This window comes from Heterodontus francisci, chromosome 4 (assembly GCF_036365525.1).
Source record: "Heterodontus francisci isolate sHetFra1 chromosome 4, sHetFra1.hap1, whole genome shotgun sequence".
Taxonomy (NCBI): domain Eukaryota; kingdom Metazoa; phylum Chordata; class Chondrichthyes; order Heterodontiformes; family Heterodontidae; genus Heterodontus; species Heterodontus francisci.
The window spans coordinates 124,696,262-124,720,014 of NC_090374.1; the positions used below are offsets into that span (position 1 = coordinate 124,696,262).

Sequence of the window (23,753 nt, forward strand, 5' to 3'; positions counted from 1 at the left end):
GAATTTTCCTCCACACAAGATCGGGGGCAGGTTGTTCAACCTTGCCCGTCTAAGAGCGAAGTCCAAAGTACGAAAGGTCCTCATCAGGGAACTCCTCTTTGCTGACGATGCTGCTTTAACATCTCACACTGAAGAGTGTCTGCAGAGTCTCATCGACAGGTTTGCGGCTGCCTGCAATGAATTTGGCCTAACCATCAGCCTCAAGAATACGAACATCATGGGGCAGGACGTCAGAAATGCTTCATCCATCAATATTGGCGACCACGCTCTAGAAGTAGTTCAAGGGTTCACCTACCTAGGCTCAAATATCACCAGTAACCTGTCTCTAGATGCAGAAATCAACAAGCGCATGGGAAAGGCTTCCACTGCTATGTCCAGACTGCCAAGAGAGTGTGGGAAAATGGCGCACTGACACGGAACACAAAAGTCCGAGTGTATCAAGCCTGTGTCCTCAGTACCTTGCTCTATGGCAGTGAGGCCTGGACAACGTATGTCAGCCAAGAGCGGCGTCTCAATTCATTCCATCTTCGCTGCCTCCGGAGAATACTTGGCATCAAGTGGCAGGACCGTATCTCCAACACAGAAGTCCTCGAGGCGGCCAACATCCCCAGCTTATACACACTATTGAGTCAGCGGCACTTGAGATGGCTTGGCCATGTGAGCCGCATGGAAGATGGCAGGATCCCCAAAGACACATTGTACAGCGAGCTCTCCACTGGTATCAGACCCACCGGCCGTCCATGTCTCCGCTTTAAAGACGTCTGCAAACGCGGCATGAAATCCTGTGACATTGATCACAAGTCGTGGGAGTCAGTTGCCAGCGTTCGCCAGAGCTGGCGGGCAGCCATAAAGACGGGGCTAAAGTGTGGCGAGTCGAAGAGACTTAGTAGTTGGCAGGAAAAAAGACAGAGGCGCAAGGGGAGAGCCAACTGTGTAACAGCCCCGACAAACAAATTTTTCTGCAGCACCTGTGGAAGAGCCTGTCACTCTAGAATTGGCCTTTATAGCCACTCCAGGCGCTGCTCCACACACCACTGACCACCTCCAGGCGCTTACCCATTGTCTCTCGAGATAAGGAGGCCAAAAGATAAGGAAGAAGATATGTTTTAAAAACTGTGATCTTGAATGCAGTGTAAAATGGACATTCCGAGGAAACGTGACCTCATACAAATCTGTCCAGAGACAAGCCAGGGGTCTTGGTTGCCATGACAATAAGGAACCTAGATCAAAGACCTTTTGAAAGCAGGATGCAAGATTGTAACACATAAAGGATAATAGGTTTTGCTCCCTCAGACACAGAGACTGTAAACAGGGAGCCAGGGCTCTAAAATGCAGATTTGAGTTGCAATTTTTAATGCCTGGAAACAAAGGAAGGCCCAGATGGTTTTGCTAAAGTCAGACTAATGGTCTCTGAGAATTGCCATAGACAAACGACTATGGACTTTTGATCTGGATAAATGCAAGAGGCTTTCCAGGGTCTGGGGGCTGAAAGCAAGAAACAAAGTCCAGCAATCAGCTGAGCAGCCTAGAGAGAGGAAGAGGCCAGTGGGCTGTTTTTGGGGAGACAGCTGCTCTCAGATGACTGATAGAACAAAAGGCTGCTACGATTTGAAACTGGTTCGAAGGCTTGAGGTTTGCGGAGGAGAAAAGACCAATGGGGTCACCAGAGGTTGCCTTATTAACAGAAGTCCACTTGAATGTGCTCAGAAGAAGTGAGCGTAGAGGACGTTGGCTTTGAGAAGGACACCGGGTGATTCAACCCATTGCAACTAGGAGGTGTTTGGGACTTTTAACTGCAAGGATATCTTTTTTCTGCTGAGAACACTATTGTATAAATGTGGTATGGGGTTTTCGAGTGTTTTATTAAGTTAATGGGAAGTCCCTTTCTCTGTAATTTAGTGTATTAGCTACATACTAAGTACTGTTTAGTTAATGTTGATTTTTTTAAGTTTAGTTGTTATAGTAAAAGTCTTAAATGTGAAATCTTGTCATGTGATTCTTTAATCGGGTCATTGGGAAGTTCGTATCTCTTGTTTTAAAGCTAGCGGTCTCTACTGAGGTTGTAACAAAGTAATCAGGTGGAGAACATGAAGGTGGACAATTTGACAATATGCAGAACACACCAAATGCTCCTTCATATCTGTCTTCTATCAGAAATATGTTTTTTGTCGTGTAGGTTAAATTTTCATCCAGACAGCATGAGAGGAGCTTCTGCAAAAGATAACAGTTTTTAAAATGAATGTTTTCTACTTTGCCAATTTAATGCAACTTATTTAGTTGCTTTGGAGGCATTAACACTCTTGCTACTAATTGAGGTTGCACGGACGCGGTGGGCCAAAGGGTCTGTTTCTATGCTGTACGACTCTATTGCTAGCTAAAATGTACAGAAGATAAAATGTCAACTTGAATTATTTTTTCTGATACTAGTAATTTAATCAATGATTTTTCTGTGTTTGGCCTTGATATGTGATCTTTATTTTTTCAATCAAGTTTGCTGTAGTAGCAATTTGTTAGTCTTCACAACGGTCAAATAACTGTTGTCAGAAAGTGGCAAACTTTAAGGAAGACCTCAGAACGTCCTTAAATGGTTTACAGCAAATGAAGAACTTTTGAAGAGTAATCAATGCTGTAATGTAGGAAACGCAACTAATTTGTGCATGACCACCTCCCACAAACAGCAATGTGATATTAACCAGATAATATAGATTATTTAGTGAAGGTGATAGGGAATAAATATTAGCTAGGACACTTGCTCTTCTTCAGAATAGTGCCAAAGGATCTTTTATGTCCAACTGAGAGAATAGACGGGGCCTTGGTTTAACATCTGATCTGAAAGGCAGCACGTCTGACAGTGCAGCACTCTGTTAGTACTACCTGGAATGTCAGCTTAGATCTTTGTGCTCAAGTCTTTGGCATGGGACTTGAATCCAGAACCACCTGACTCAGGCAAGTCAGGTAACAGAGTGGTACAGAATAAGAAATAAATTGATGCTTGTGACTAGTTGTTGAAGTGTTCTGTGCCTAAATAGAACCTGTTTGCCGTCTGCAGTTTCCCTTTTAAGTACAACAATATAACAAGACTATTGAACGATGGCTTTAAGAACTTTAACAATCTGATGCACTATGGAATGGAATGGTTCATGTGCTGGTGGCAGCAGATGAAGTGCTTATTAACATGGTTAGTCCAGCCTGCTAATTGTAGCTTGTGAGATTGGATTAGTATTCTGTAGCTTTGCTGATCAGCTTTAGGAGTTGAATAGAAATTTCAGAAATGTTTACTTTTAAATCTTTTACTTATGGCTGGGCTGGTGGTCTTCCTGAGGAGTTGTAGAAAGTTTGGTGGTGTTTAAGAGCAATAGTCATTCAATGTTTTTTCCATCCCACCAGGAAAAAGACTCTATCTTCAGTTACCACTTTGCCTAACATTGGTAATTTCCTGATCTTAAATACAAAGAATTATGGATGTGAGCTTATTTCCTTACTTGATGTCCATCTTTTTCTTCTTCCTCTTTCCTCCCCAAACCTCGAAGCATTAATGTTTGTCAGTGTGTATTCTCTGCACTTCTCATTCTAATTATTTTCTCATCAAAAATCTGATTGAGATTTTGTATTAATTTTAAAGTACCAGATTAATAAAAGGAATAGCTGAGCCAGTAGATCAAGTCAGTCCCTGGTTTCATCTCTGATTTTTGCCAGGTTAACTGGTCAAAGTTAGTTACACAACCAAAAATTGGCCTCAGCACTCACGTGTTACAGTGGGTGAAAAACAATCAAGGTTGCCATTAGTGCTGGCTGAAATTAGAAACATTGAAAAACAGAGAAAGATTTACAGCCCAGGAGGAGGCCATTCAGCCCATCATCTCTATGCTGGCCTAAAAGGAGCTATTCAGCTAATCCCATCTTCCAGTTCTTGGATTGTTGCCATGTAGGTTACAACATTTCAAGTGCACATTCAGTTGTTTTTTTTTTAAATGCAGTAAGGTTTTACCTCATTACCACCCTTTCAGGCAATGAGTTCCACACCCCCACCACCCTCTTGGTGAAAAATTTATTCCTCAACTCCCCTCTATTCCTTCTACCAATTACTTTAAATCTGTGCCCCCAGTTGTTGGCCTCTCTGCTAATGAAAATAGATCCTTCGTATCCATTCTATCTAGACCCTTCATTATTTTATGCACCTCAATTAAATCTCCCCTCAGCCTCCTCTGTTCGAAAGAAAACAACCCCAACCTATCCAATCTTACCTCAGAGCTAAAATTCTCCATTCCTCGTAAACCTCCTCTATACCCCTCTAGTGCGGTCACATCCTTTCTGTAATACGGTGACCAGAACTGTATGCAGTACTCTAGCTGCAGTCTAGCTAGTGTTTTATACAGTTCTAGCATAACCTCCCTGCTCTTATACTCTCGGCCTCGGCCAGTAAAGGCAAGTATCCCATATGCTTTTTTTTTCATTCAGTCGTGGGTTGTGGGTGTCACTGGCTTGGCCAGCATTTATTGCCTATCCCTAATTGTCCTTTAGAAGATGGTGAGCTGCCTTCTTGAACCACTGCAGTCCTTGGGATGTAAGTACACCCACAGTGCTCTGAGGAAGGGAGTTCCAGGTTTTTAAGCCAGTGACAGTGAAGGAATGGCGATATAGTTCCAAGTCAGCATGGTGTGTGGCTTGGAGGGGAACTTGCAGGTAGTGGTGTTCCCATGCATCTGCTGCCCTTGTCCTTGTAGGTGGTAGGGGTCGCGAATTTGGAAGGTACTGTCAAAGGAACCTTGGTGAGTTACTGCAGTGCATCTTGTAGATGGTACACACTGCTGCCACTGGTTGGTTGTGAAGGGAGTGAATGTTGAAGGTGGTGGATGGGGTGCCAATCAAGCGGGCTGCTTTGTCCTGGATGGTGTTGAGCTTCTTGGGTGTTGGAGCTGCACCTGTCCAGGCAAGTAGAGAGTATTCCATCACATTGCTGACTTGTGCCTTGCAGATTGTGGACAGGCATTGGGGAGACAGGAGGCGAGTTACTTGCCGCTGGATTTCTGGCCTCTGACCTGCTGTTGTAGCCACATAATTTATGCGGCTGGTCCAGTTTAGTTGCTGGTCAATGGTAGCCCCCAGGATGTTGATAGTGGGGGATTCAGCGATGATAATGCTGTTGAACGTCAAGGGGAGATGGTTAGATTCACTCTTGTTTGAGATAGTCATTGCCTGGCACTTGTATGGTTCGAATGGTACTTGCCACTTATCAGCCCAAGTCTGGATATTGTCCAGGTCTTGCTTCATCTGGACACGGGCTACTTCAGTATCTGAGGAGTCGCAAATGGTGTTGAACATTGTGCAATCATCAGCGAACATCCCCACTTTTGACGTTATGGTGGAGGGAAGGTCATTGATGAAGCAGCTGAAGATGGTTGGGCCTAGGACACTCCCCTGAAGAACTCCTGCAGTGATGTCCTGGGGCTGAGATGATTGACCACCAACAACCATAACCATCTTCCTTTGTGCTAGCTATGATTCCAACCAGCGGAGAGTTTTCCCCCTGATTTCCATTGACTCCAGTTTTGCCAGGACTCCTTGAAGCCGCACTCGGTCAAATGTTGCCTTGATGCCCAGGGCAGGTACTCTCACCACACCTTCTTGACCACCATACCTGTCTAGCCTGCCACCTTCAGGGATCTGTGGACATGCACTCCAAGGCCCCTCTATTGCTCCACTGTTTGTCTTCCCCAAATGCATTATGTCACACTTCTCTGGATTGAATTCCATTTGCCATTTTTTTTTCTGCCCACCCAACCAGTCCATTGATATCTTCCTGCATCTACAGCTTACTTCTTCAGTATCAACCATATGGCCAATTTTTGTATCATCTGCAAACTTCTTAATCATACCCGCAACATTTAAGTCTAATCATTGATGTGTTCCACATCAAGGGCCTCAGTAACGAGCCCTGCGGAATAACACTGGATACAGCCTTTCAGTCACAAAAAAACCTGTTGGCCATAACCCTTTGCTTCCTGCCATTGAGCCAATTTTGGATCCAACTTGCCACTTTCCCTTGGATCCCATGAACTTTAAATTTTCTTACCAGTCTGCCATGTTGCATGTTGGACATTAAATGGGATCAAGCCCAAACTTAGCTGTGATTTTTTTTTTCAGCTACTTACTACATATTTCATTAAAGCCAAAATAAGGTGGGTACTGAATCTACTGTTGAGCAGCAAAATGAATCATGAGCTTTGTTGTTTACACGATTTATCCTTAGCTGGGCAAGAAGGAAAAATGTACCATAATAAAAATGCCTAGTTACGGGGAGCAGATGTTAGGAGAAAGAGGCTACACCCACTTTATATTCTGCTGGGATTCCTGGGGTGGCTTCTGAGGGTTGGAGTAGGATGTACACCTGTAATAGGCACAGATCTAACATACTCATGTAAATAAAGTAGACAGGGATTCTCCTGGCCTGCTGCCACAATTTTCTGGAACGATGGCTCAGGGACACCCCCAAGAATGGTCTGAGGGGGTTCTGGCACAATGCCAAAGAAGAACCGAGAATTGATTGGAAATATTTTTTTTAAATTCCCTCCAGATTTTCAGGCTGTGGGGCTTTCTGGTTTTAAGATTAAAAGTGCTTGAAAAATATTGATTAAATATGTAATAAAAAAAAAATGAGTTAGGCATACTGGTTATTAATCATGGTTAACAATTTTATTTCAGTAGTATTTCCTACCATTGAACCAAACTGACATTTTAAAGCAAGGTGATTATAATTGCGTTTTGTCTACAAAGGAAATAAGTTGAGATTTGGAAAATATTTACTTACATGTGGAATTTGTTTAGTTAAGTCTTGACAAGCAGATGTGCTTTCCAGAAATAGTTACATTGTGTTTTTTTTTTAACAGGGCTGTTGGATCCTTGTGCACGAAGCTAGGTTCCATGTAACTTTTAATACTAGTCCTGAGTGCTACGACAGCAGCTGTCAACATTGCTTGGGGCACCTTTCATCACGCTGTCGGCATCACTTTAGCTTTACCTTATCAAAAGCTGTGCTACCTATCCAGATGAATGAAGACCCCATTTGGGAAGCGATCCAGTCAGAGGTTGTCGATTGATGCAGCAGGTAAGGGCTGTTATAGCTGAAGTATGTGTTTGCTTGATTTGGTCTGCACTTCCAACAGTTTCTGAAATTGCAAAAAAGCATTGGTGCTGTAGATGAAAAACTTACACTGCCTCCTTTGATCTGGATTCCTCTATTAGAGGAACTAGTTTCTATATATCTGCTTTATCGAATCCCTTTATAACTTTAAGCACCTTAATTAGAATACCTCTCAACCTTCTAAACTCAAGGGAATACACACCATGTTAATACAGCGATGCTCACAATTTAACCCTTTAAGCCCTCAAATAACCTGGTTAATCAGTGCTGTATTCTCTCCAAGGCCAGTATATCTTCCCTGAGATGAGAACAGAAAGTGCTGGAAATACTCAGAGAAACAGAGTTAACATTTCAGGTCTGTGACCCTTCATCTTTTCTGAGGTTTGGTCCCCAACTGAATGCAGCCCTCCAGATGGGCTCTGACCAAGGCTCTGTACAAATGAAACATCACTTCTTCACATTCCAACCAACTTAAGATAAAAGATTTTAGACTTTAGACTCTTGATTTACTTGTTGAACCTGTGCACCAGCTTTTAGTGAATTATGAAGATGGGTATCTAAATCTTTGTTTCTCAAGAGTTCCCAGTCTCTCTCAAATATTCCAATTTGTCTTTCTTGGATTTAAAATTGATGACCTCACACATTTTCACATTGAGCTCCATTTGCCAGAGTTTTGTTAACTCATTTACAAAGAACAAAGAAAATTACAGCACAGGAACAGGCCCTTCGGCCCTCCAAGCCTGCGCCAATCCAGATCCTCTATCTAAACATGTCACCTATTTTCCAAGGGTCTGTATCTCTTTGCTTCCTGCCCATTCATGTATCTGTCCAGATACATCTTAAAAGATGCTATCGTGCCCGCGTCTACCACTTCCGCTGGCAACGCGTTCCAGGCACCCACCACCCTCTGCGTAAAGAACTTTCCATGCATATCCCCCCTAAACTTTTCCCCTTTCACTTTGAACTCGTGACCCCTAGTAATTGAATCACCCACTCTGGGGAAAAAGCTTCTTGCTATCAACCCTGTCTATACCTCTCATGATTTTGTACACCTCAATCAGGTCCCCCCCTCAACCTCCGTCTTTCTAATGAAAATAATCCTAATCTACTCAACCTCTCTTCATAGCTAGCGCCCTCCATACCAGGCAACATCCTGGTGAACCTCCTCTGCACCCTCTCCAAAGCATCTACATCCTTTTGGTAATGTGGCGACCAGAACTGCTGCACGCAGTATTCCAAATGTGGCCGAACCAAAGTCTTATACAACTGTAACATGACCTGCCAACTCTTGTACTCCATACCCCGTCCGATGAAGGAAAGCATGCCGTATGCCTTCTTGACCACTCTATTGACCTGCGTTGCCACCTTCAGGGAACAATGGACCTGAACACCCAAATCTCTCTGTACATCAATTTTCCCCAGGACTTTTCCATTTACTGTATAGTTCACTCTTGAATTGGATCTTCCAAAATGCATCACCTCGCATTTGCCCTGATTGAACTCCATCTGCCATTTCTCTGCCCAACTCTCCAATCTGTCTATATTCTGCTGTATTCTCTGACAGTCCCCTTCACTATCTGCTACTCCACCAATCTTAGTGTCGTCTGCAAACTTGCTAATCAGACCACCTATACTTCCCTCCAAATCATTTATGTATATCACAAACAACAGTGGTCCCAGCACGGATCCCTGTGGAACACCACTGGTCACACTTCTCCATTTTGAGAAACTCCCTTCCACTACTACTCTCTGTCTCCTGTTGCCCAGCCAGTTCTTTATCCATCTGGCTAGTACACCCTGGACCCCATGCGCCTTCACTTTCTCCATCAGCCTGCCATGGGGAACCTTATCAAACGCCTTACTGAGGTCCATGTATATGACATCGACAGCCCTTCCCTCATCAATCAACTTTGTCACTTCCTCAAAGAATTCTATTAAGTTGGTAAGACATGACCTTCCCTGCACAAAACCATGTTGCCTATCACTGATAAGCCCATTTTCTTCCAAATGGGAATAGATCCTGTCCCTCAGTATCTTCTCCAGCAGCTTCCCTACCACTGACGTCAGGCTCACAGGTCTATAATTACCTGGATTTCCCCTGCTACCCTTAAACAAGGGAACAACATTCGCAATTCTCCAGTCCTCCGGGACCTCACCCGTGTTTAAGGATGCTGCAAAGATATCTGTTAAGGCCCCAGCTATTTCCTCTCGCGCTTCCCACAGTAACCTGGGATAGATCCCATCCGGACCTGGGGACTTGTCCACCTTAATGCCTTTTAGAATACCCAACACTTCCTCCCTCCTTATGCTGACTTGACCTAGAGTAATTAAACATCTGTCCCTAACCTCAACATCCGTCATGTCCCTCTCCTCGGTGAATACCGATGCAAAGTACTCGTTTAAAATCTCACCCATTTTCTCTGACTCCATGCATAACTTTCCTCCTTTGTCCTTGAGTGGGCCAATCCTTTCTCTAGTTACCCTCTTGCTCCTTATATATGAATAAAAGGCTTTGGGATTTTCCTTAACCCTGTTTGCTAAAGATATTTCATGACCCCTTTTAGCCCTCTTAATTCCTCGTTTCAGATTGGTCCTACATTTCCGATATTCTTTCAAAGCTTCGTCTTTTCTTCAGCCTCCTAGACCTTATGTATGCTTCCTTTTTCCTCTTAGCTAGTCTCACAATTTCACCTGTCATCCATGGTTCCCTAATCTTGCCATTTCTATCCCTCATTTTCACAGGAACATGTCTCTCCTGCATGCTAATCAACCTCGCTTTAAAAGACTCCCACATATCAAATGTGGATTTACCTTCAAACAGCTGCTCCCAATCTACATTCCCCAGCTCCTGCCGAATTTTGGTATAGTTGGCCTTCCCCCAATTTAGCACTCTTCCTTTAGGACCACTCTCGTCTTTGTCCATGAGTATTCTAAAACTTACGGAATTGTGATCACTATTCCCAAAGTAGTCCCCTACTAGAACTTCAACCACCTGGCCGGGCTCATTCCCCAACACCAGGTCCAGTATGGCCCCTTCCCGAGTTGAACTATTTACATACTGCTCTAGAAAACCCTCCTGGATGCTCCTTACAAATTCTGCTCCATCTAGACCTCTAACACTAAGTGAATCCCAGTCAATGTTGGGAAAATTAAAATCTCCTATCACCACCACCCTGTTGCTCTTACATCTTTCCATAATTTGTTTACATATTTGTACCTCTATCTCACGCTCGCTGTTGGGAGGCCTGTAGTACAGCCCCAACATTGTTACCGCACCCTTCCTATTTCTGAGTTCTGCCCATATTGCCTCACTGCTCGAGTCCTCAATAGTGCCCTCCTTCAGCACAGCTGTGATATCCTCTTTGACCAGTAATGCAACTCCTCCACCCCTTTTACCTCCCTCTCTATCCCGCCTGAAGCATCGATATCCTGGGATATTTAGTTGCCAATCATCCCCTTCCCTCAACCAAGTCTCAGTAATAGCAATAACATCATACTCCCAGGTACTAATCTAAGCCCTAAGTTCATCTGCCTTACCTACTACACTTCTTGCATTAAAACAAATGCACCTCAGACCACCAGTCCCTTTGCGTACATCATCTGCTCCCTGCCTACTCTTTCCCTTTGTCACGCTGACTTCATTATTTAGTTCCTTACAGGCTTTAGTTACTACCTCCTTACTGTCCACTGACCTCCTCATTTGGTTCCCATCCCCCTGCCACCTTAGTTTAAACCCTCCCCAACAGCGTTAGCAAAAGCACCCCCAAGGACATTGGTTCCAGTCCGGCCCAGGTGTAGACCGTCCAATTTGTAATAGTCCCACCTCCCCCAGAACCGGTCCCAATGTCCCAAAAATCTGAACGCCTCCCTCCTGCACCATCTCTCAAGCCACGCATTCATCCTGACTATTCTTTCATTTCTTCTCTGACTATCACGTGGCACTGGTAGCAATCCTGAGATTACTACCTCCTGAGGTCCTACTTTTTAACTTGGCTCCTAGCTCCCTAAATTCTGCTTGCAGGGACCTCGTCCCGTTTTTTACCTATATCATTGGTGCCTATGTGCCCATGTTCACCCTCCCCCTTCAGAATGTTCTGCAGCCGATCTGAGACATCCCTGACCCGTGCACCTGGGAGGCAACATACCAATCGGGAGTCTCGTTTTCGACCACAGAACCGCCTATCTACTCCCCTTACAATCGAATCCCCTATGACTATAGCCCTTCCACACTTTTTTCCGCCCTTCCGAACAGCAGAGCCAGCCACGGTGCCATGAACCTGGCTACTGCTGCCTTCCCCTGGTGAGCCATCTCCCTCAACAGTATCCAAAACGGTATACCTGTTTTCGAGGGAGATGACCGCAGGGGACACCTGCACCGCCTTCCTGCTCTTTCTCTGCCTTTTGCTCACTCATTCCCTTTCTCCCTCAGCAATCCTAATCTGCGGTGTGACCAATTCGCTAAACGTGCTATCCACGACCTCCTCAGCATCGCGGATGCTCCAAAGTGAGTCCATCCGCAGCTCCAGAGCCGTCATGCGGTCTAACAAGAGCTGCAGCTGGACACACTTCCTGCACGTGAAGGAGTCAGGGACATCAACCGTGTCCCTGAGCTCCCACATTGAGCAAGATGAGCATAACACGGGTCTGAGATCTCCTGCCATTTTTAATCTTAAGCTTAACCTAGATAAATGAAAAAGGAACGACAAGTTTTTCCAATCTCACGATAAAAAAAAGAGAAATAGAAAAAGCCTTACCTTATCTACACACCACCAAGTCTTTTTTTTTTTGGTTAGAGGAGGAGGGCGGGTGGGAGACACTACACGTGTAGTGTCACGGGTTCAGAAACGGCCCAAATATACAGGTTTTTACTTACCCAGCAACCCCCTGGTCCGCCGAAAACAAAAGGAAAATTAAGTTTGAGTTGAAATTGACCTTCCCAGCTGATCACTCGCTCAGCACTGTCTGCTTCCGAATAAGCTGCTGCAACGGAAAGAAAACTATGTCTCTCTTTAACTTCTTGCACCCATCTATACAATTTAGTGTGCCTTCCAGCTTAATGTCATCTCCAAACTATATATAACTCCATGTCCTTTCATCCAAGTCATGAATATATATGGTGAAAAGCATGGTCCTGAGTCCTTAAATCATCTTTGATGTTTGACCACTCTCCATGACCTCTTGATAGAAGGGTACCTTACGTAGCAAATAGAATTACAAATATGGCTTCATCAATGACTCTATGAGCTTAGAATTTGAAGTCTGGGATTTCAAATCAAGATTTTTATATGTAATTTAACATTGGTGTATGATGTATTTATGATAAAATTTATGTTATAGCTTAATCTATCACACAGACACATAATACAGGGACTGCGCTTTTCATCCCAGTCAAAATTATTCCATATCAATTGAGATTAGTGAATGATCTGTCAGAAAATTAGGCCATAGTCATACTTAGGGATTGGATGTCCCTGTCTTCCTAAAGGTATGACCTTTCCCGCAGAGAGTGCATTGAATGCCAAAGTATTACTAAACAGTATCCGGGGGAGGTATATGCCCATTTCTTTGTCGGGTGCACCTAAAATGCAACCTTATTTCAGGACCAATAACCGTGGGGATTGTCCCTTGTTACCTGTGGATGTGGTCAACCTGCTCCTGGGTAATGATCTGGCGGGGGTGAACGTGGTAACTTCCCCAATGGTCTTAGAGAGACCGAATGAGGTCAGGGAAGATAGAGCAGTTACAGGAGAAGGTCCCTGGCATTTTCCCTGACTGTGTGGTGACCAAACAAGCTCCATCACAGAAGGCTGAACTAGCACTGCAGACTGATGACCCTGCTGTCTGGTTAACCGAAACCTTCTTTGGGAAGTTAGACGAACCAAAGGAAGTGTTCAGCAGGTCTTCCTTGGTCAAGGCTCAGCCAGCCTAACCAGTGTTAACAAAGTTAATGCAGACTGCCCAAACTGAAGCTGAAGCAGGGGGAGTCCCTGAGTGCTACTATTTAAAGAATAAGGTGCCGATGAGGAAGTGGAGACCTCTTCACAGAACTGCAGACAAAGAGTGAACAGTAGTGGTGCCGCCGAGGTACCGTAGGGAAATATTGAGAATAGCCCACTAACTTCCAATGGCTGGACATGTCAGTATTCGAAAAACCTAAGCCCGCATAAGACAGCATTTTTACTGGCCACAACTCACAAGGATGTGGTGGAGTTGTGTAAAACTTGTCACACATGCAAGGTTGTGGGGAAGCTCCAACCTGCAATAAAACCTTCACCCCTAATTCCCATACCGGCTTTTCTGGAACCGTTCAGCAGAGTGCTGGTGGATTGTGTGGGGCCCCTGCCAAAAACAAAGGAACTTAAAGTAATTAATATTAGTAGTCCAGTTCTAGGCACTACACTTTCGGAAGGATGTGAAGGCATTAGGGACGGTGCAGAAAAGATCCACGAGAATGGTTCCAGGGATGAGAAACTTCAGTTACGTGGATAGGTTGGAGATTCTGGGTCTGTTCTCCTTGGAGAAGAGAAGATTAAGAGGAGATTTTATAGAGGTGTTCAGAATCATGAGGGGTCTGGACAGAGTAGGTAGGAAGAAACATTGGCTAAAGGATCCAGAACCAGAGGACACCGTTTTCAGGTGATTGGTAAAAGAAACAATGGCAACATGAGGAAAAATGTTTTTACGCAGCAAGTGGTTAGGATCTGGAATGTTCTGCCTGAGAGTGTGGTGGAAGCAGATTCAATTGAAGCCATCGAAAGAGAACTGGATAATTATCTGAAAAGAAAAAATTTACAGGGCTACGGGGAAAAGGCGGGGGAGTGGGACTAGGTGAGTTGCTGTTGCAGAGAGCCGGCACAAACATGATGGGCTGAATGGCCTCCTTCTGTGCTGGAACCATTTTATGATTGTATAACAAAAGGGGTCTACCAGTATCTTGTCACCGTTATGGCTGTGGCTACTCGATTTCCAGAGACCATTCCCCTCAGAACTATCTCTGCCAAGGTAATGGTCGAGGCACTAACCCAGTTCTTCACCTGAAATGGGCTGCTTGCTGAGATCCAGTCGGATCAGAGCACGAATTTCATGTCTGATATCTTTCAAAAAGCCATGGGTAATCTGAGCATAACCCAGCTAAAGTCTTCAGCCTACCACCCACAGTCACAAGATGCTTTGGAACTGTGCCACCAGACCCTAAAGACAATGATCAGAACATACTGCTATGAGTACCCCAATGACTGGGACAAAGGGCTGGGATTTCTTCTGTTTGCTACAAGGGACTTACCCAATGAGTCCACTGGCTTTAGTCCCTTTGAATTAGTTAATGGACACGAGGTGAGAGGTCCTGTTAAGCTGATCAAGGAGAGATTTTTCGGACACAGGGATGAACCTTGCATGTTAGACTACATCTCCATTTTCCGTGAGTGGCTCACGAGAGCCTGTGCAGTGGCTCAGGAACACTTAAAAGCCTCCCAGACTGCTATGAAAAGGTAGGCAGATAAACATACCAAGCCCAGAACATTTCAGCCTCGAGACCCTGTGTTAGTGCTACTACCAATACAGGGTGAACCCCCGAAAGCCCGGTTCAGTGGGCCGTACAGAGTAGTAAAGAGGATGAGAGAGATGAATTATTTAATTGACAGCTAAGGCTGTGCTACATCAATATGTTAAAGCAGTATCACAGCAGGAAGGGGACAAACAAGCACAGGTCTTTCAGGCAGTCAGAAAAGAGGAGGGTGAAAGTAACAGTGAGGATGAGTTAGAGGGAGGCCTAGAGGATTCCCAAATTGAACCCCCTACCGTCTCGTTAGCTAACACCGAAATGTTAAGGAAATTAGATGCTGTACTCTCCTATTTAAACGCAGAACAGAGAGGAGACCTAACAAGGCTGCTCACAGCATTTAAAGGGATCTACAGGGACAAACCAGGGTGCACAACCCTAACCCTACACGATGTGGATGTAGGAGAGACCCCTCTCGTAAAGCAAAATCCCTATCGCCTAGGTTCAGGAGGAAATTCAGTATGCTGGAGCATAAGCTGATTGAGCCCAGCCAGAGCAGCTGGAGCTCCCCAGTTGTGCTCATGCCCAAGCCTGATGGCTCAACAAGGCTCTACATCAATTACAGGAAGGTAAATGCGATGACTACCCAATTCCCCACCTGTAAGACTGTATCAATAGAGTAGGAAACACCACCTACGTAAAAGGATACTGGCAGGTTCCCTTAACCACCCGAGTTAAAGAAATCTCAGCTTTTGTCACCCAGGATGGCTTATTCCAGTGTCGGATGATGCCATTTGGATTAAGAAATGTCCCAGCCACCTTCCAAAGACTGATGAACCAGCTGGCCTACCCAACTGTGTAGTGTACCTGGATGATTTATTATACAGTGACACCTGGGTGGGGGGGCACCTAGAGCAGTTAGAAGCCCTCACTGAAGGTTACAGTCGGCTGACCTAATGGTAAATCTTGCAAAGAGCGAGTTCACTTCTTCTTCTTCTTTGGCCTCCTTGTCTCGAGAGACAATGGGTAAGCGCCTGGAGGTGGTCAGTGGTTTGTGAAGCAGCGCCTGGAGTGGCCAATTCTAGAGTGGCAGACTCTTGGCCTTTATAGCCACTCCAGGTGTTGCACTAAAGCTCAGGTAACCTACCTAGGGCATGTTGCGGGTCAAGGGTGAGTGCTGCCCAGAGCAGCTAAGGTACAGGCGTTGATGGATTTTCCCGTTCCCATGACCAAACGGGAAGTAATGTGATTTTTGTGGATGTGGTGTTTTACCGCAAGTTTGTCCCAACCTTCAGCATTATAGTTGCACCATTGATAGACTTGTTACAGAAAGGAACAAAGGTAATGTGGTCAGGGAGGTGCCAAACAGCTTTCGAGAGGCTGAAAGCTATCTTAACCAATAAACCGGTGCAGGCAGCTCCAAACTTTAACATAACATTTAAAGTGGCTGTTGATGCGAGTGACCTAGGGGTAGGAATCATCGGAAATTTATGGCACTGAAAAAGGCCACTTGGCTCATTGTGTCTGTGCCAGCCAAGAAATGAGCCACCCAGCCTAATCCTACTTTCCAGCCTTTGATCTGTAAGGGGCTGCAGGTTAATAGAATCATAGAAGGTGCCGTCCTGCTCCAAGATGATGATGAGACCAGTTGGGTATTTCCCCCAAAAATTAAGCAGAGATCAAAGGAGAAGGAAATTCTGTGACTGTTGCTAGCTCTCAAGCACTTTGAGGTATATGTCCAAAATGGATATAGAGAGACCGTAGTTTATAATGGCCACAATCCTTCGACATTTGTGGAGAAATTCAAAACCCAGAGTACAAGAGTATTTCTATGGAGCCTACCTTTGCTGCTTTACCACCTAAAGATTACCCACATTGCAGGGTGATGACTGATGCTTTATCCAGATTCTAACTCAGCACAGAAACATCCCGAGTGAAAACTAAACCAGAATATAGGTATGACAGTGTGAGATTGAGAAGTGAGGGTTTGTGGATGAATGTGTGCGCACAGTTGCTCCTTTTTTATTTAAGACGTTATAATGAAATGCTCCTGTCATCACATTTCATTGCGTGTGGTATGGAGGTGTCACAAAAGTGTGCTATGTCGAATGATGTTTTTTTTAATCCACCAGCTGGAAACCTGAATTAAATTTAAAAGGAAAAGAAACAGTTAAAAGGTGACTCTACTGACAGCGAAGATGGCCACCCCAATTTTTTTTTTTAGAATTAGAATTAGAATTAGAATATTACAGCGCAGTACAGGCCCTTCGGCCCTCGATGTTGCGCCGATCATCTGACCTACACTATTCCATTTACATCCATATGTCTATCCAATGACCACTTAAATGCCCTTAAAGTTGGCGAGTCTACTACTGTTGCAGGCAGGGCGTTCCACGCCCCTACTACTCTCTGCGTAAAGAAACTACCTCTGACATCTGTCCTATATCTTTCACCCCTCAACTTAAAGCTATGTCCCCTCGTGTTTGCCATCCTCATCCGAGGAAAAAGACTCTCACTATCCACCCTATCTAACCCTCTGATTATCTTGTATGTCTCTATTAAGTCACCTCTCCTCCTCCTTCTCTCCAACGAAAACAACCCCAAGTCCCTCAGCCTTTCCTCGTAAGACCTTCCTTCCATACCAGGCAACATCCTAGTAAATCTCCTCTGCACCCTTTCCAAAGCTTCGACATCCTTCCTATAATGCGGTGACCAGAACTGCATGCAATACTCCAGGTGCGGCCTCACCAGAGTTTTGTACAGCTGCATCATGACCCCGTGGCTCTGAAACTCGATCCCCCTACTAATAAAGGCTAACACACCATATGCCTTCTTAACAGCCCTATTAACCTGGGTAGCAACTTTCAGGGATTTATGTACCTGGATACCAAGATCTCTCTGCTCATCTACACTACCAAGAATCTTCCCATTAGCCCAGTACTCTGCATTGCTGTTACTCCTTCCAAAGTGAATCACCTCACACTTCTCCGCATTAAACTCCATTTGCCATCTCTCAGCCCAGCTCTGCAGCCTATCTATGTCCCTCTGTACCCTACAACACCCTTCGACACTATCCACAACTCCACCGACCTTCGTGTCATCCGCAAATTTACTAACCCACCCTTCTACACCCTCATCCAGGTCGTTTATAAAAATGACAAACAGCAGTGGCCCCAAAACAGAACCTTGCGGTACACCACTAGTAACTAAACTCCAGGATGAACATTTGCCATCAACCACCACCCTCTGTCTTCTTTCAGCTAGCCAATTTCTGATCCAAAGCTCTAAATCACCTTCAACCCCATACTTGCGTATTTTCTGCAATAGCCTACCGTGGGGAACCTTATCAAACGCCTTACTGAAATCCATATACACCACATCCACGGCTTTACCCTCATCCACCTGTTTGGTCACCTTCTCGAAAAACTCAATAAGGTTTGTGAGGCACGACCTACCTTTCACAAAACCGTGCTGACTATCGCAAATGAACTTATTCTTTTCAAGATGATTATAAATCCTGTCTCTTATAACCTTTTCCAACATTTTACCCACAACCGAAGTAATTTGCATCACTATATTGCACATTTCAATAAATAGAGGTGGAGACGAATTGTTTGCACAGTGTTTCGGCCGAGGTGGGAGAAACGCACTGTCAATTCAGTCCCATCACTCCACAGGTCGCAGCATATTAATAAATTTTCCCACCCAACTGGAAAACAGCCAAATTAAACACTCGAGTAGCCCCCAGAATAAAACAGACCAAACCAGGGTATCTTTAGACATCAGCAAATTATTTATTAAAACTAAATCTTAAATGCTAGTAAGATAAACCTATGTCTAAAGACCTTATAACTTCTTATTTGAACCTCACTCCCCCATCCACACACAAACACTCAAAAATCATGGTTAGCCGGTTTCTTTTTAAAAAATTATGTTTTAAAAGTTAGCTGTTTCTTAAGAATAAATCAATAATTGACACATAAGTCTTTGTGGGTTACGTTCCTGATGGGTGAGGTATTCTAATGTAAAAATAATCAAATGCCACTGGAAGTCTCCACGCGGATTTGATGCAATAGTCTCTTAGTAGGTAGGCATTCAAAACACTTCGGCTGCAGCAGGCATCAAACAGTTCTTTCAACGATGAGCGCTGCAATAGGTTGACTTGAATTTTAAACCGACAGTCTCTCAGTTGAAACTTTACTTCAGCAATACAAACGGTCTCTTCAAAGGGTTATTTCCTTCTAAGGCAATTAACTTGGCCTGTAGCTCCTTGTAGAATAGACAGCTCTTTTCTTTAGCACGCTTCACTGGTGGGTCTCTCAAAACTGGTTTCAGCTAGTTTTTACACACCGTTAAACTGTTACAGTACACCATGTGACCTTTCTCTCCTGCTGTGGCCTAGGAGCAGGTGCAGCTGGCACACTGTACCTCAGAAATCCAAAACTTCTACTCCCTGTTTTAAACAGAGGAGAAAATAAATACAATTCCGTGACACCTCTGCCCTTGATGAAATGGAACGCCATTCTTAAAAATGCATTTCATTACAATGAGAAAAAAATATAGCAACAGGGAAAAAAGCACTCTAACGGTTTCCACATTCACGCACCCATTCACTCTACTGATAATTTACAGCATTTTCTTTGTGCTGTTATGATCCTGTAGTTTTTTCTTTTCCGGGAAGTATGCAGTGTGCCTTTATGTAACAAGATCAGTACTGCTTTAAGGCAGCAAGCTCCAGGGACTGAGTCAAAGGATGCATTCTCATTACCATAGGATACAGCCAGCTTTAAATATGCATTCTCGTTGCCGTAGGATGCAGCCACTCAGGACCAAGGACACGAATATAATGTTGCCAATTGACGTTTGAAACTAGTTGAAAAACTAGACACAGTTAACAGAGACACATACAGACTGTCTGCCAGCATATACTGAAGGGCAAGAGAGCTTTCTCTCTTGGTTTATTTAAACCCTATTTATTATATTGTCAGATTTCTGATGTCAAGCCAGATTAATTTCTGAAAAGAAAATAACTAAATTTCTTTAACTACTGAACAGTAATTGCTGAAATTCATCGCTGGAAAAGAGCATCAATTCAACTGCTGAACTAGATTATGGACTGTTCTACTGTTGAAGAACCTTTTTTTTCCTCCATTGGATGCTGTGAGGACTTCAAACAACCTTAGGCTGTTTCACGTTGGAAGAGTCCACTTCGGCAGGAGTGTAAATCTGCAAGGACACTAATTTTTTTTTGTTTTGAATGTTGTTTATATCTTGGTGTTTAAGAATTTAGTTTTTCTAATTAAACAGTTAATTTGTTGATCTAAAAACACCTGGTTTGGTTGGCCTTATTTGGGGATTAATAGCTGGTACAATTTGGCTGGGTCTTTAACTTGGAAAGTTTAAAAATGGTATGTTAGGTGATCTGTGGAGGGGCAGGACTGAATCAACAGTGTGTTTCTCCCACCACAATCAGAATCATCTATTTTGATTAGGGGCTTTGTCTTGAGCGGTCGGTCATAACAACAGTACCATCGCCATCCATGTAACTTAACATGGTTAAATTCGTGATAAAGCATCAACAACAGCATTGTTTATCCCCGAAATACGTACAATTTTCAAATAATAAGGCTGTAACAACAAACTCCATCTAAATATTCTAGCATTTCGATTTTTAAATTTTTCCACAAACATTAATGAGTTATGGTCATTGTCATGCAGATCCCCACCTGCCAAGAATGAGACATATTAATTTTGTCATATGAGCATAGATTTTAAACTGTTGCTGGAGAGAAGAAATGATTTGTTAAAGAGACCACCGGACCTTTGACTGGAGGATATTTGCATACTAAGAGATGGTGGTTGTGGAGACAAAGAACTACTCCCTGATCCAATTAACTGAAATAGATTTTGATCACCAGACATTGAAGGTGTAAGGAATTGCATTCCAGGGACTGCTGAGATGATACAATCCACAAAGCCAGAACTGGTTAAACCAGCTGGTCACATGACTAACTGGCTGGTCCAGGTTTTTTGAACTAGCCGCATTACACTTTGAATTCAAAAAGCAGTTCGCAACTGAAGCTGGAACAAGGAATCTGCTCTCCTGACTGTCCCTCTCACGCTTTCTCTCAAGCCACCGGACCTACGGAAGACATGTCAACCTCAAGAGAGAAAAGACTCTGACATCGAAACAAGTTGAAGCGTGAACTGGGCCCCAACGACCAGCAGAACTTACCTGCAGCCAAAGACTCCACATTGAACTCAAAAAGGATTGTAAATATAATCCCGATATTGCCTCAAACTTTTCCCCTTTATTCTTTTCTACTTTTTCTGTCTTTATCTGTGTGTGTTTATCACGTATGCATGTTAGCGTGGTTGCGTCGCATAATCGTAGTCGTTAACTGGATTAGAGTTTAAGATTAATAAACTTCCACCTTTCTTATTTAAATCTAAGGAAACCTGTCTGATTTCTTTGCCTTACAATTGGAACAGTGAACAAGGATTCACTGAGGGGGGAGCTAAAAACACAGTGTTTCTACAGTTAACCCCTGTTACGGTTAAACCAGGCAAAGAACAACAAAGAACAGTACATCCCCTCTAAACTTTGCCCCTCTCACCTTAAATTTATGTCCCCTAATAACTGACTCTTCCACCCTGGGAAAAAGCTTCTGACTATCCACTCTGTCCATGCCGCTCATAACTTTGTAAACCTCTATCATGTCGCCCCTTCACCTCCGTCGTTCCAGTGAAAACAATCCGAGTTTTTCCAACCTCTCCTCATAGCTAATGCCCTCCAGACCAGGCAACATCCTGGTAAACCTCCTCTGTACAAAGGCTGAAAGGGAACCCCTAGACCCCTTCTCAACTGGCCGTAACATCATAGTGTATTAGTATTTCTTTATAGTCTTGGTGGACATATGCTTCGAAATGTTTGAGAGCCAGCAAAAATCCTAATGTTTCTTTTTCCACAGCGGAATAACTTTTTTGGATGGCAGTTTAGCTTTCTTGAAAAGTACCCTACTGGCTTCTCTATGCCCAATTCGTCATCCTGCAATAGGACTGCACCAACCCCAAGGTCGCTAGCATTGATCGCTATTTTAAAGGGATTAGCAACATTTGGAGCAGTTAACACTGGTTCATTAGTTATGATTGCCTTTAGCTTTTCAAAAGCTGCCTGGCATTCATCTGACCATACTACTTTGTTTTTCTATTTTTGTAGCAAATCGGTTAAAGGAGCAGCCACAATACTAAAATTCCATACAAATTTCCTGTAAAAATCACACATCCCTAAAAACCTCATTATTTCCCGTTTAGATTTAGGGATAGGGAACTCTTATTAAGGCTTGTACCTTTGCTGTTTTTGGCAATACCTGTCCTTGCCCCACTATGTGCCTGAGGTAAGTTACTCATGCTTTTCCAAATTCACTTTTTTCCAGATTTATCACTAAGCTTGTAACTATTTAAACAGAATTTTTAGCTGGTTTAAGTGTTCTTGCCAAGTTTTACTGTGTATCAGTACATCATTGAGATATATTACATAGTTGGAAACATTGGCTACCACTTGATTCATTAATCTTTGACAAGTAGCTGGGGCATTTTTTAGCCCAAATGGCATCACCCGGCACTGATAAAGACTGTCGAGTGTTACAAAAGCTGTTATCTCTTTGGCTCAAGGAGTCAAAGGAACGTGCCAGTATCCCTTTAACAAGTTGATCTTGGTAAGAAATCGAGCACAGCCCACTCTGTCAATACAGACTTCTAAACGCAGAATTGGGTAGGATTCGTTACTGCATTGACTTTTCTGTAGTCTATACAAAATCGGGTTGACCCATCCAGTTTAGGTACTCGAACTACTGGTGAACTCCAGCTGCTTTGACTAGGTTCGATTAAATTGTTTTCCAGCATGTATTGGATCTCTGCTTTTACTTGGGGCTGTTTGTCCGGACTTTAGCAGTAAGCTTGTTGTTTTAAAGGAACCGCTCCCCCTATATCCACATCTTGCGTGGCTAAGGTTGTACATCCCGGTTTATCCCTACAGACTGTTTTAAATGTTGTGAAAAGCCTGGTTAGGTCTTCACGTTGTTTTGCCTCTAAGTGCAAAAGCATGTTATCTAATTTTCCTAGCCATTCTGTATTTGCTAATCTGATAGTTGGAGGTTCAATCTGAGAATTGTCTGGGCCTCCTTCTGCCTCATCGTCACTATCCTTTTCCTTCTCAACAGTCCCGATTACCTGACATACCTGTACTGGCTTATCCTCCTTGCGATAATATTGCTTTAACATACTGATGTGACACAACTGGTTGTTCTTCCAGCGATCAGGGATGTCAATCAAGTAATCTACCTTACCCACTCTTTTGATCACTCTATATGGGCCACTGAACGGTGCTTTTAATGGTTCTCCCTGTAACGGTAACAACACCAATACTTCATCCCCTGGTTGAAAATTACAGGTTTTTGTGTTCTTGTCTGCCCATTTTTTTCATATTGACTTGGGATGCTTTAAGATGTTCCTGAGCCACACCGCAAGCTTTCGTGAGCCTTTCCCAGAATACAGATACATAGTCAATATCGAAGATTCATTCTTTTGTTAATCTTTCTTTTATGAATTTTATAGGCCTCTTCATGTCCGTAAACCAGTTCAAAAGGATTGAAGCCTGTGGACTCATTTGGCGAGTCTCTGGTGGCAAATAAAAGAAAGTCTTTTCCTTTATCCCAGCCATGCGGATATTCATGACAGTATGTTTTAATTATTATTTTGAGAGTTAGGTGGTATCTCTCTAAAGCTCCCCGTGACTGTGGGTGATATGCTGAAGATTTCAACTGTCTAATGCCCAAATTGCCCATGACTTCTTGAAGTACCTTAGACATGAAATTAGAGCCTTTATCCGATTGAACTTCAAGTGGTAACCCATATCGCGCAAAAAATTAGATTAACTTTTCTACTACTATTCTAGCAGTAATTGTTCTCAAAGGAATGGCCTCTGGAAGTTGAGTAGCCATATCCATGATAGTAAGTATGTATTGATGTCCTGCTTTTGTTTTTGGCAAGTGTCCTACCCAGTCTACCAATACCTTGCTAAAAGGTTCCTCAATCACTGATATGGGAGCTGGT

General features: G+C 43.6%; 1 protein-coding gene across 5 annotated transcripts in view; it reads left to right on the forward strand.

Annotated features, from left to right (window-relative positions):
* The window catches only part of LOC137369234 (spindlin-Z-like), a 113,021-nt gene that overhangs the window by 64,869 nt on the left and 24,399 nt on the right, over nt 1–23,753 (forward strand). For all 5 annotated transcript variants that reach the window (XR_010974906.1, XM_068030111.1, XM_068030115.1 and 2 more), the window contains exon 3: nt 6,888–7,105. Coding sequence is in view for 4 of the 5 variants with exons in the window: in XM_068030111.1 (XP_067886212.1) it covers nt 7,051–7,105 (55 nt within the window). In the remaining variant the exon portion in view is untranslated. The remainder of the gene's footprint in view (nt 1–6,887; nt 7,106–23,753) is intronic.